At 37.1% G+C, this 14,077-nt stretch overlaps 1 protein-coding gene across 1 annotated transcript; it reads right to left on the bottom strand.

Moving 5' to 3' along the window:
- Positions 1-10,735: 10,735 nt before the first annotated feature.
- Positions 10,736-13,090, bottom strand: LOC113063882 (biorientation of chromosomes in cell division protein 1-like). Its single transcript, XM_026234289.1, has 3 exons — positions 12,744-13,090; positions 12,255-12,379; positions 10,736-12,044 (listed from the first exon to the last, which is right to left on the bottom strand). Exons 1-3 carry the CDS (start codon positions 12,879-12,881, stop codon positions 11,843-11,845), a joined length of 465 nt encoding a protein of 154 aa, XP_026090074.1. The 5' UTR covers positions 12,882-13,090; the 3' UTR covers positions 10,736-11,842.
- Positions 13,091-14,077: the final 987 nt, after the last annotated feature.

Below are 14,077 nucleotides of genomic sequence, written 5' to 3'. Positions count from 1 at the left end.
ACTTCGAAAGGCAATATGACCCACTTTTAATCATGAAATTATATATTACTGATATGTTTCATTTAGACAGAGCTAACCAATGTAGAATTAAAAATGTTTATGTACTCCCAACCCCAACCTTTAGTCTTGACTTACTCTGGAGGACGTCATAACCCCCCACCCTCCCATCGTGTAATTTGCACCATAGTCATATGATCGTACAGTAATGTAGCCTCCAGCTATCAGGTGGCGAGTACACATGTTAAATCTATTAGATGGACCTAATGGGATTTTCAAACTCAGACTCAATTAGTTGGATATATAACCCAACAGTGCTCCAAGATAACCTCATGAGACCCAGGACAAGGAATCACCATTTACTTCTTTATTAAAAGGTTTAAAAGAAACATATGAATAGTTTTTAAATATTTACTTATTTTTCTTAATATATGTATATAACACTATAACTTTATTTTACAAAAGCACAATGTTTAGTTGGCATTGTGAGAGTATACAAATAAAAGTAGACAGTTTAAGTTATTTTACTGTTATCAGGAAAAAAGCAAGATATCATTGAAGGTGTTGTTTCATATCTAATTTTTCAGTCAATATTAAATTACTGAAAGAACTGTGAGTTTCACTTTGTAGTGTATTTTTTTTTATTTTTAGGGCTGATAACTTGAAAAGTAAAATGAACTTGAAAGTAGGCTAACTTGAAAGTAAAGTAATTAGTAATCTGATTACCTTTTAAATGCAGGAAACGGTAATATAATCAATCTGTAATTTTTAAATAGTAATTCGTAGTCATAGTCATTTGTAGTGGGTTACTATTTTTGAGTAACTAAACCAACACTGCTTATCACATTAAATCAAATAAACATTCTTAATATCATCACAGGCTACACAGAAACTTCTGTTAAGTAACTTTCTGCAGAAACCATATCAAGCAACCAGAAATTGATTTGTGCTATTTCAAGTTTCAAGTTTGTTTGTACTTTGCTTTTCACTATATAAATAGTTTCAAAGAAACTTCACAATAAAATATTGTTTCAGTGTTAGAGTTGGGAAGGATTCTGTTATTGGTCAGAGATGAGTGTATGAAAAGTAATGTCCATAAGGATATAATATATAGCTGTAAGCCAATCTAAATTATGTGGTTGCAGTTAAGCAGTTAGGCCATGATTACAGCTTAATCATAATTATTACAATATAAGTATAATATGTGACAGTTTTGTATGTCAATCCAAATTTGGTGTCAAAATATGTAATTGTAATTTCTCCCTGGATTTATTGCTTATTGAAATAGTGCATAACTTACAAATAAACCAAAATATAGTCTCCTTGAAACACTTTGACAATAAAATTATCACGTTAAAATACTTATGGAGTCCAAGAAAACTTGCTAACTGGATTCAGTTATATACAGTGAATCAAAGTTATTTTCCCCATCAAAGACATTGAAAAGGGAGTCACCGCACTGTTTTGCTTGAGGTATATAACAGATGATCTGTTTACCATGATCTATTTTTTCATTTTGCTGGAGCAGTGGAGGAACACGAGGTGAGAGGCAGTTGAATGCTTTCGCCGGGGCCTCCTGCCAAACCTAACATATCCCTTTGGCATCCTTACATTAGTGTCAATGGTCTGCATCCATTATATGTTACAGCAAGCAGCTCTGGAAATGAGACCCCGGCTGAGAAGGAATGGCAAGCTTATTATGGGCTAAATTTGGCAAGTAAATGTACTCCTTGCAAGCAGAAATTATTCTAATTGTAACCACATATGATTTACTAAATGTCAGTTATTTTAGAGACATTATTTAGCACTGTGGTTGACTATTGCATCATCGCCGGGGGCCATGAACACATTGAATAGCATATAATTATCAGATAATAAATATAAATTTACAAGAACTGTAAAACAAGATTGCATGTTTCCAGAAAAATACATGGGAATGGCATAGGGAAAAATATCAAACCCATTTTACTTCTGCAGTCATGCACAAGGATAGTAGAAAAATGAGGGAGGACTCCATTGAGAATCAATTGAATTGTAAAAAGTGGGCATTAAATACTATAAAGCAGACAAGTGGTTGAGAAATAAGAGTGATTTGTGGCATCAGTTGATAAGAAACGTGATGCCAGATCATGATTAAAGACTGTTGAACCGTGAGCAGTAACACCTGTTGACCTAAAGGCTATAGTCTTGTTTGACAATTGGTGGTGAACATTGTCTTGACATTCAGTTCATTGTTGATTTCATGCTTTAAAATTCAGCTCTGGTTTGTTCTAGACAGGTGTACCTTGTATAGTGACTTCATTGTGGGGATTTCACAAGTACATGAGTGTAACAGAGGACCCAGGTTTGAAATATTGGAAATATTGTCTTTTCGTTCACTGCGGTTACTTTTTTTTTTTTTAAATGCAGTCGCAAATATATTTCACATATATTGCAGAATAAGGGTTAATTATAACACTTCAAAACTTGCTGTAATCAGTAGAGCTGTATGATACATTTTCCTAAACTTTTAACTTTCAAAAACTGTTATGCACAGAGAACAATACCTTATTTGTAGGCTGATTTCTCCCACGAGTGTTTACACTGTTACTATTAAAACGGCATTCTGACCAGCCTGACACAGCAACATTTGCTCAAACAGTGGTGCAAGTTTGCAGTGGGAGTTGAGGGACTAGGAGAATATGATCCAACTTGAATTACCTTTTTATTTATTTATTATTATTTATTTTTTTGGAAATGAAATCCACAAAAAAGGACCATTAACATCTATCTGTATTGTTTACCCAATTGTGTAGTGGTATGCAACTATGCCATTTTTTGTATTTTTATCACAGTAAAGTATTAAACACCATTCATTCATTAGGGAAGTCGTGGCCTAATGATTAGAGAGTTGGACTGGCAGTCAAAAGATTGTGAGTTTGAGTCTTGGGCCGGCAGAATTTTAGGTGGGGGGGAGTGCATGTACAGTTCTCTCTCCACCTTCAATACCATGACTTAGGTGCCCTTGAGCAAGGCACTGAACCCCCAACTGCTCCCCGGGCGCCTCAGCATAAATGGCTGCCCACTGCTCTGTGTGTGTGTGTGTGTGTGTGTTCACTGCTCTGTGTGTATGCACTTCGGATGGGTTAAATGCAGAGCAAAAATTCTGAGTATGGGTCACCATACTTGGCTGAATGTCACATCACTTTACTGGCTGTACAAGTGGCAGGGCAATGAAAAACAGGCTCTGCTCAGTCCCGGTGTGTTTAGTTAAGATACTGTCTACAAATTTGAGGCTGTTCCTCCAATCAGTTTGTGTGATGGATTTCTCTCCATATTGTAAAAACAAAAACAGAGCAGACTTGATAATGTGGTACATTTTTATGAGGTAATTTAGCACAGACAATAAATACAGTGTTTTTCACTGTCTGATCCGTTCTTTGAGCTCGCTGACGCATGTTTAAGTTATTAGAAAGTTTACTACATTTGCTGTGCGGTGTTCCTTTTGTGTTTATCGTTTGGGTACATACTATCCTTCTGGCCCAGAGAAAGCATCATGTATCTGAACAAGTACACGATCAGGACAGGGGTACTTGTGTTCCGAACACTCAATGACAGCTTAAAAAAGAGCTGCAATGCTTTAAATGGAGAGGTTTCCTTGGATTCTTTTCCTCTGGATAACCACGGATATGTTTAAACTGGCAGACACACATTAATTGCATATTCTTAAAGCACTTGGGGAACTGAATAGTGACCTATTTCCAGCATCACAGAGAATGCATGTCATTTCATTACAGTCATTCCATGCCAGAGTCTGTTCCGGCACATTACAGTTACTGTACGTCATCACAACTTACCTGTGTGTGTGTGAGGAGTGTTTGTGTTGAAGAGATTCTTCACTTAAAAGTCATCATTTACTCACCCTCATGTTGTTCCTAAGCCATATGACTTTCTCTTTTCTCTGGAACACAAACTTAAATTGCTATTCATATACTGATAATATTTCACTCCAGTGAGCTGTTACCTTCTGCAACTGAAACACTGAATCAGAATTGAACTTGAGAACTGAATCAGTCAAATTGAACACGAATGAAATATTCGGATCAGTTTTGTGAACCAGATTAAATGATTCATTGAAAAGAACACTTCGTTCATGAATTGGACATTGTAATTAAATGCTATTTCATGCATACTGAGTTTTTTACACTGTTAAAGAGTTGGATTCCCATGCTAAACATGGAAAAGTTAAAAAAATTAAGTTGTACGTTTGAAGGAGTATTTTTGTTCTAAAAATACTCCTTCCGATTTGTCACAAGTTTCGGAAAGTTTTTTTCGAGTATGGCTCTGTGTGACGTTAGATGGAGCAGAATTTCCTTATATGGGTCCTGAGGCACTTCTGCCGGAAGAGCGAGCGCTCCCGTATAGCAGAGCAATGAGAGCACAGACATTCACTGACCAGAGCGAGAGCGTCGCGAAATGTCACAAAAGAAGTGTGTTTTTGGTTGCCAGGGCAAGACAACCCTGCACAGATTACCAAAAAAAAAAAAACAGCATTCAGGGACCAGTGGATGGAGTTTATTTTTACAGAGCATCAACAGAGTTGTGCAAATGTTTTTGTTTGTTCCCTGCATTTCGAAGATGCTTGTTTTAGAAACAAGGCCCAGTTTGACGCCGGATTTGCACATCGTTTATTTCTTAAGGATAATGCAGTCCCAACAAAAAAGGGTCACGATCGTGTGTTGGAACCGCAGGCGGTGAGTAAAACTGCTTCAAATATCTCTGTGTTTTTAACTTAGCTATTGGCGCGTAAGCACATCAAGTAAACCTCTTGTACACCTTTAAAGAAAAAAAAAAAAGACGACATAAAGTGGAACTTAGTCATTTTCCAAAACCGCTAAGCAAATATATACAGTTTCAATACATACCACATAGAGACGTCCTGCTGTAGTTGTTGCTGCTGCTCTTGTTCAGTTTCAGCCTCGGGATCTGATTCTGGATCATAAATAAACGGCTGAATCTGACTGTTAGCCATGGTTTGTTTTGGATGATGGTTTTTCCCTCACGGTAATGTCACAACTTCCAAATGCTCTCAACGCAAAAGCCTTCTCACGCTCGTGATTCTTTAGCTCCGCCCACACGTCACGCCTCCAGCGGCTCGTGTTTTTCCGAAAAAAAATCGGCACAGACTATCTTTCTCTTATAAATATAATAAAACTAAAGACTTTTTGGAGATATGAAGGCTGCAGTACTACTCTATAGGTACTCAAGATTAACAGGATATTGAGTGAAAATGAGCATTTCATAAGGAGGATGATAACTAAAGTTAATAATCATTCTAATTCTAAAGTGACTTTAAAACTATTTACTTTGATGCAAAAAAGTGAAAGTTACATTTTTTCCCCAATTTTCAGGAGCTGTTGAAGTGTGTGGGGTACGTTCGAAATTTAAAGGGATAGTTCACCCAAAAATGTAATGAATTACAATATTCTCTAAAATATTTTTAGAATTTTCATTTGTGGGTGAACTATGGGTTAAAAGAGTGTACATTGATTCAATATATAAATAAAAAAAAATCTTTATTTTCCATGGAGCAAAAAAGTCATGGATTTGGAAGTAAATATTTATAAAACTTGCTCATGCTGCTAGGCTCATGAACAAAACATAGGCCAAGGTCAGTAGGAGTAGTGCACCATGGGACTGAATGCCAAAATGCCAAATTGGTTTAGTTACATATCTCTGTCTATGCTGGTGGTTTCCAAACCTGTTCATGGAGGGCCACTGTCCTGCAGAGTTTAGCCCCAACCCTATTTAAACACACCTGAACCGATGTCTTCAGACTCACTAGAAGCTTCCGAGCAAGTGTGTTGGAACTGGTTGGAGCTACACTCTGCAGGGCATTTGCCCTCCATGAGCAGGATTTGACATCCCTGGTCTATGCTCCCCTGTCAGGTGACATTGTGGGGGGAAGTTGTGTTTATGCTCCTTGTTTGAGCGGCTGAGTGTCTGATCTGTTGCCTACACACCGTTTTGAGTAGATTTACACAACTTGTTGGCATTAACCTCAGTTAACCTCACTGTTGATTGCAAGTTGACCCCTGTCCCACAAACACATTCTTACAAATACATGTACCCATGAACTCTTGTACTCTACTATGTTATGACCAGAGCAGCTGTGGCCAACATGCAGCACGTACATCATGTGCAGGGGCTTGAGGACCATTGCACACAAGTAAACTACTGTATGTCAGCATGATTATGTTGAAAGGGGAAGAATTGTGGTTTGATAAGACATTTAAGAGCTTTCGCTGAATGAGGTATGGTTCAACTGGATATAATTATTACCATATTTAAAATTTTTCTGTATGGAAAAGACTTTCTTACTTCCAGGTGTTAGGTAGGAATGCAAAACACCATGTGCATGTACACACATACACTTAGAGATGACACGAAGTATTCTGTTGGTCACGCAATTTAAATGTCACTTCGCTGCCATGAGCTTGTATATTGTACAAAAATTACAGTATAAGGTATGATGATCGTTATTCTCAAAACATAAACATAATGGAGTATGTTCCAGGAAGAAGTGGGTCAAGGCTGTGAGTAGGCATTTGTGTGTTTAGCATACTTGTGTGTGTGTGTGTGTGTGTGTACATACTGTACACACATATCTGGGTGTGCACAGAATGTTCAGTAGCACAAGACTTTCCCAACATTCCAAAAGTCAAAATAATAATAATAATAATAATAATAATAATAATAATAATAATAATAATAATAATAATAATAATAATAATAATAATAAATAATAAATAATAAATAATAATTAAAAAAGGGGTTAAACATAGTTATATATGGTTTGTAAATGTTTTTATGGTGTAGTAATTAAAATATCTGAAGTATTGGAAATGTATATGGCATTTAAAAATTTTATTTATAATAAAATTAATTAGATATTTTCTTCTCAACTGAAAAGGCATTTAAAAATGATAAAAAGTCATGATTGATAATGGGTGTCTGAAAAGCCTGTTAATATGTTAGTATGGATAGTCATGGTAAATAATGAGAACTTTGGCCAGTATCTGGCATACATGGGGTTTAATATATATATATATAATATATATATATATATATAAAAGATATATTAAACCCTAGAAGAGGTCAATACTCAACTGGATACATTTTTTTTTTCAGTCTGTGTATGATTTGAAGGGATTTTGCCATGTCTCATTTTGTAGGCTACATTGTTGCACGACAGCAGACAAGTGAGTTATCATTCACTCAACTGTTTATTTAAAAAAAAAAAAAAAAAGATTAATTCAGTGAAGTCACCTTTATTTTAACAATGCTTCACAATAGAGATTGTTCCAAAGCAGCTTTACAGTATTAAACTGAAAAGTAACAGAATAAATAATGCAAATTTCAAAAATGAGGCAAATTCTGCTGTAAAGCAGCTGTAGCGAGACAATAGAGTCATTATCAAGCTCATTGCTTCAGTTCAATAACTGTAAAGTTCATTCATAATGAAAAAGTTCAATTCCGCTATAAGCAGCTCTACTAAAGACAAAAGTGTTCAATGATGATTCATTTCAGTTTAATAACACTATCAAAGCTGCAAAATGCATAAATGATGAATGAATTGGATTCAGTTATAAAAAAGATCTACGGAAGACAATAATATCAATATTCAGCTCGATTTCGTTTTTTTTTTTTTCACTCAACAGTGTCAATGTTTTAAAATCGAGGATATTACTGAACATTAAGTGTATTTTGGACCCCAGCTAAGCAAGCCAAGGGGAACAATGACAGGGAACACAAACTGCATTCACTGACAATTCAAGAAATATTCAAACAGCTATCTTCATAAGTGAGTCACTGAATCATTCACTCAACCAAACATTGATTCCTTCAGGAACAAAGTCTTGCCTCTGTGTGTTGCAAGAAGACTTAATGGTTGACTGTTTCCTTTTAGAACTATTTTCATTGGTTGCAGAAAAATATACAAAAAATATTGTGTCTGTAAAGTTTGAGTTGCCTCTTTCCTGAGCTGTTGCATTTTGCCATTGCTAGTGCCATGTTCTACATTTTCAAGCCTCAAGAGTGCAGATATCTGCAATCACGTTGCTGGTCTGAATATTGAAACCGCATTCTTGCTCCCTTATGTCATGGTTGACTGATCAGAATCGGGATTTCCAGACATCTGTGTAATCAGAGTACAGTTACTCTAACATGTTATACAATGAAGCATCCTGGGAAACCATTTAGGCCACGGTGACAACCTTCAGCTACATTTGACTCCTGCGTTTCTCTGTTCCTACAAATAGCTGCTTTGGAAATGACCTTTTCTGTTCAGTGGGACAATTCACTCGGGCTTTCTCAACATCTGGGCAGAAAAAGCTAGAATGGGGCTGATCCAGTTTGCCACTGTAATGAATCTCCTCCACCATGGGGTGAGAAAATTTGAAGAGCAATTAAACTCAACAGATGCAGCAGGGTTTTTTGAGGAATGGGGATTTCATTGTTGTGGCTTGAACTTTGGAAGGCTAACTCGAGAGCGACCAGCAGCTGTGTTTCGGGAGAGGTTGGGGGTGGATGGGCGGTTGGATTTTCTCCCTCCCGTCCCCACTCGGTAATTACTCTGGTGATTTATAATGTCCAGAAGACAAATGCAATGTCAGCTGAGACGTCCCCCTAACCGATGCCCTAAACATACAATTTCACACCACATTACCGACCCTCTCCAAGGGCAGCGGGATTTAATTGCTGCATATCGGAGGCCAAAAGTGCTGTGTCACTTGTTTCCAACATTGGACAACTTCTTTCGACACTTTGAGAGCTGATGGGGGATGAAATCGGACACCGCAATTCATCTGCACATTAATCTACACATAATTCTTGGAATAACACAAGAGCTGCTAACATAGCTGGATCTTCAAAATTCGTCCTTATGACCCCTCGTACAATTAGGTGTACAATAGAAAGGGTAAAATGATAAACTAATAGAATTACGCATTTTTAAGTGGGGTTTATTAATAAAATAATATCTGACGTTACTCTAAAACCAGTGATATTACTCTAAAACAAGGGTGTCCGGACTCTGTCCTGCAGAATTTTGCTCCAACCAGAAGTTTCTAGTATGCCTAGTTAGACCTTGGTTACCTGGTTCACGTGTGTTTAATTAGGGTTGGAGCTAAACTCTGCAGGACAGTGGCTCTCCAGGACCGAGTCTGAACACCCCTGCTCTAAAGCCTCTAAAACGAATTAAAAATTAAGGAAATACTTAACGCAAAAAGAGAATTTTGTCACCATTTACTCACCGTCCTGTTTTTCCAGACCCATTTGACCTTTTTTCCTAATAGAATATTCTGGAATCTCTTTTTTGTTTGTCTCAAAACGCTACACAGTAGAGTTGTGAGACAATCAAATTTAGGTAGCTTATGTCACAGATTTCAAACCAAATATAAACATTTTGGCTATGAAGCAAGCGAGAACAAATGGTGTTTTGCATCCGAGATGTTGTCAGTGTTCCATTGTTGCAGTCCACAGCTTCGGAGGGGATGATTTTCAGTGAATAAATGCAATCACATTAAAATACTGCGTGACTTCGTAAGATGTGAGTACATGAGCTACTTTAATGGTATTTTCTTCCATTTTGGAACTTGACAGCCCCAGACTCCACTCACTTTCATTGAATGAGCCAGAATGAGCTTCAGAAATTCACCTTTCATGCTCCACAGAAACAAAAAGGCAAATAAATAATGATTTTTAATTTTTCTGTAAACTAGCTCATTGATTAACATCATCAAACACAGTAAAACCACACCTCCTACCGGCCTTAATCTTACACTTCTCAAAAACGTAAAGGTGAACACATGGGTTTGGAAGGATGGCATGCTCCACTCGGAGCTTGCTGACAGCTCCAAAGAGTCCCTCAATTCCCAATGTGGCTTTCAAATGAGAGCAGGATCAGTTTTCATCAGATGGGGAGGAACTACAAGCAAAGCATCTTAATAGGCATGAGTGGACGCTGGGTTCAGGACAGAATCGGCAGTGACACTGCCAAGACCGGCGCTGGAAATATGAGCTTGCACCTGGGCTATCATGGAGAACACAGCAAATGAGAATCCAGAGTCTGTGGATGTGACATTACCAACAATGTATTATTGTGCATCCCATTATGAACATATTTACAACAGAATCATATCTAGATTTGAATTTCTGCAGCTGCAGAATATGAATATGGATCCACCAGCTTGACTGCAACAAGCAGCGAATGTCAAAAACACGTGACCAAAGTTCTTCAGCAATCCGACCGAGCATCTGACTGTTCAGAACATTCTCAGAGCAGAGGTGCTGAAAGACAGAAACAAGCTGGAGCAGTCGCCCTTTGTCCCAAGCCGGGACATGACACCTCTCCAGAGGCTCTTCTGTTAATAAAATGTTCTTTTCTGGAAATCCATGCCACGAGGATGCTGGAGATTTAAATGCAGCCTTGTGTTCGATAAGCTTTTAGCCCCAAATGGTTTCAATCACATAACACTGTGTCTGCGTGGTAGGGAACATGGTGAACTTTTGAGGGTACTCGCGCTCTCTACTTAATGTCCAGGTGGAATCATAAAAACTCTGGTGATCACCTCCTGTCAGAAATGCCATTGCTAAAAGGAGTCCAGGCGTATGTCATTATGTAGCACGTTTCCTCACAACAAACCGTTATCTCTTGCAATAACCTTTACAATAGCAGAAATGATACAACCAACTTGGCTTTTGTTAAAAAGTTACATTTATTGTACAAACATTGCTATAAGTCTCATTAGAATACCACCAGAAAAAAACAAGAAGCATTTCATAAAACCAGTTGCATAAAAAGGTTAATTTCAGTCTGCATTCAGTCCAAATAAGAATTATGTACTTTTTATCAATGTCATTTTGAGATGCATTTATTTTAATTTGGATAAATCAGCTTTGTTTGGTTTTTAGTGCTGAAAGAATTAAACCAGACTATAGAGGCTTGGGAATGGACAACCTGCTGTTTTGTAACATGCTAAACACACACATACTGTAAAAAAAATTCTAAAAAATTCTATCCAACCACTTTAAATTAGTGCAAACTTCCAATATTCCAGTGCTCAGCTATTCTTCATCCAGTCTAGCCAAGCACAGAAGCACAACTTTTGGTGATCTTCATGTGTCAGCAAAAAAAAAAAAAGTGTCTCTGTACAGTAACTGGAAAATGACAAAGTGTTACATGTGCAGGAAAAACAAATTACTTTTATAATAATATATACAATACGTTTTTACATGTTGCACTCGCATCACTTTCAATATAAAGGCCCATTCACATCAAGCACGATAACTATAAAGATATCGATAAAGATGTAGTTCTAAAAATCGTTCTCAATATTAAAGAATAGCGGAGTCCACACCACAACGATAACGATAAAGGCACAGAGAAACGATATCGTTGGAATCACTGTCAGAACGATTTTTTTTCTGATGAACAATAAAAACATTGCCAACCAATCAGAATCAATCCTGCTGTAATGAGCTCGAGAATTTAAAGCAGCAGACCTGCGTCCGCTTAGAATACACAGACAATATCGTTCGCTGGTGTGGATGCTAATATCGTTATTTTTATAGTTATCGTTCTTGGTGTGACAGGCCTTTAGGGTTCGATATTGACACTTAACGATAAGTGTATGCTGAGAAATGTTGGAATAAGATACTTCTAAGTGGAATCAAACAAAAAATAGCTCCACCCCTAATATTAAAAGTTATGGTTGAGTGCAACATGTAAAAACTTAGAAGAAAAAAAAAAAGTGTTTTTCCTGCACATGTAACACTTTGTCATTTCCCAGGTACTGGAAACACCTCATTGTGTTTTGGCTGCAGTGTTGCTTGATGTTTCCTGTTGTTCAGCATCAGGGGCTGAATTCGGTACGCCCTCTTCTTTCTTCTCTGTGGCTAGGAAATCATGAATGGCGTCCTCGATGTGTGGCCTGAAGATATGGTTCAGTTTAGGATCCACCACCTGAGTAATGATACGGTCCACTCCTGATTCCAACATCCCTGACCTGTGAAGAAGAGCAAGTGTTTTCAACAAAAGTGGAAACTAAATTATTTTATTTAATACACTCGAGTGATGCATCAGCCACCTTTCCTTTAACATGAGCTCTCTAAAACATCACATATTTCTCACAACACATTTAAAACAAAACTGAGAGTACAACACTGCACAACACAAGGATACAAACACAATAAGAGTCCACGGAGTTGATACATACTGAACCACGCTTTGTCTCAAGACATTCCTCACTTGGTTCTTGTTGATGGACGGATTCCATTCTTGAGTACTGAGATGATTGGACACAAAGTTGTCCACCTTCTGTCGTAGATTTTGATAAGCAGGCTAGAGACAAAATATGAATTCACGTCAGTTTAAACAAGATGGATGGATGACAGACGGACAAAACAACATATAAGAGACATAAAAAGATAGACAGATAGTAGATAGATAGATAGACAGACAGACACAGACAGAAAGACAGATAGATAGATAGATAGATAGATAGATAGATAGATAGATAGATAGATAGATAGATAGATAGATAGAAAAAGACAGTGTTTCAAAAGCGAGTGAGTTGCCTAAATGTCCAGACAGGTAAATCTGGGCGTGTTCCACTGTTGTGATGGACACAAATGCTGTCTATGTGGGCAGCTCACCAGGTTTTGATACACAGCCCTGACTGTTCATATGCACATCTAGATCTCACCTTCGTGTCCACGTCTGCCAGACAGTCTCGTCTGAACTCATCAAACAGGCCTCTGTTCTTCAGGTGCTGCACTATGAGCTCGATGAGCTGCGGGTCTCCTGGAGGAGCACTGCTCAGATTGCTGCTTCCCTCGGCCATCAATTATTATCTGCTTATCAACTATTATCGGCTGCTCTCAGTAACAGATGAACACAACCCGCTCTCTCAGCCTTACAACAGCTCCTGTCGCGATTAAAGTGTAATAAATGATTCTTGAAATAATAATTTAAAAAAACGAAGTTCTTAGATGACAACAAAAGTAAACAAAAGCGCTTCGTCGTCTTCTTCTTTGCTGCTGTTTGTAGATGTGTAAGAGCAGACTTACCGCCACCCACCGGACGCGAGGAGAACAGCACCTCAGTGTCGCGCCCTCTAGAATACAATATAAAAGACAACCATTTTTCATAGAATTGTAGAATTGAATTGTATAGAATTTTAGAGTTGTATAAATAAAATTGGAAACATGGGCTTTCAAATTTAAAAACATCAGACAGTGACTTGGTTTAGGTTAAATCAGGATTAGGCCATAGCTCAATTAGGACATTTAAGTATCTTTTATAAATGTGATTTAGAAAATAACATTACTCGTGTGCATCTTGACACAAAATAATGTGTTAAACTCTCAAGATTGTGATAATTATAGGCCTGCACAATTTGCTCAATGTTCGTACGTTCAGAGGTACATTAGAAGGTTTTAGAAGCTTCTCTGTCTGCTCAATGATTATATTTAATTTGTTTTATTTATTTATTTATTTTTTTTCAAGATGAAAAGCTTGTGCTATATTCTCAGTGCTGGGTAGATTACTTACAAATTATAATCTGTTACTGAAAGAAAATGAAATGTTAAAAGTCTAAAATTGTAGTCAATAATATAATAAAGATTAGGCCTACTCATTATAGTTAATGTATTCAGACTAAATTTTTGATTACCTTTTGATTACTTCTGACACAACTTGTCAAAAGAGAGTAAAAGAGAATCAAATGTATGACCATTAACTGAAATCAGACAACACAATTATTGAAACTATTTACTTTAAACCTCAGGGGTCTTCAAGTAAATAAATAAATAAATAAATTAAATATATAAGTGTTCCATCCATGGCATCTATGGTGACCCTGGGACACTTTTGAAAGGGCAAATCATCCTGGCTATTGGAAGGATCATCTGAATATGATTATGATTGATTAGTTGCGATAATGAACTGGAATAAAGAAAGGCTATCACATGATATTTACTCTCAAATTATCCCATTGTGCAATTGGATGATTTTAAATCATGGAGTCTTTGATGTTTG

This window comes from Carassius auratus, chromosome 46 (genome assembly GCF_003368295.1).
Source record: "Carassius auratus strain Wakin chromosome 46, ASM336829v1, whole genome shotgun sequence".
In the NCBI taxonomy this organism is placed as follows: Eukaryota; Metazoa; Chordata; class Actinopteri; order Cypriniformes; family Cyprinidae; genus Carassius; species Carassius auratus.
Note: the sequence above shows the minus strand (reverse complement) of the source record. Positions and strands in the feature narration are given on the sequence as shown.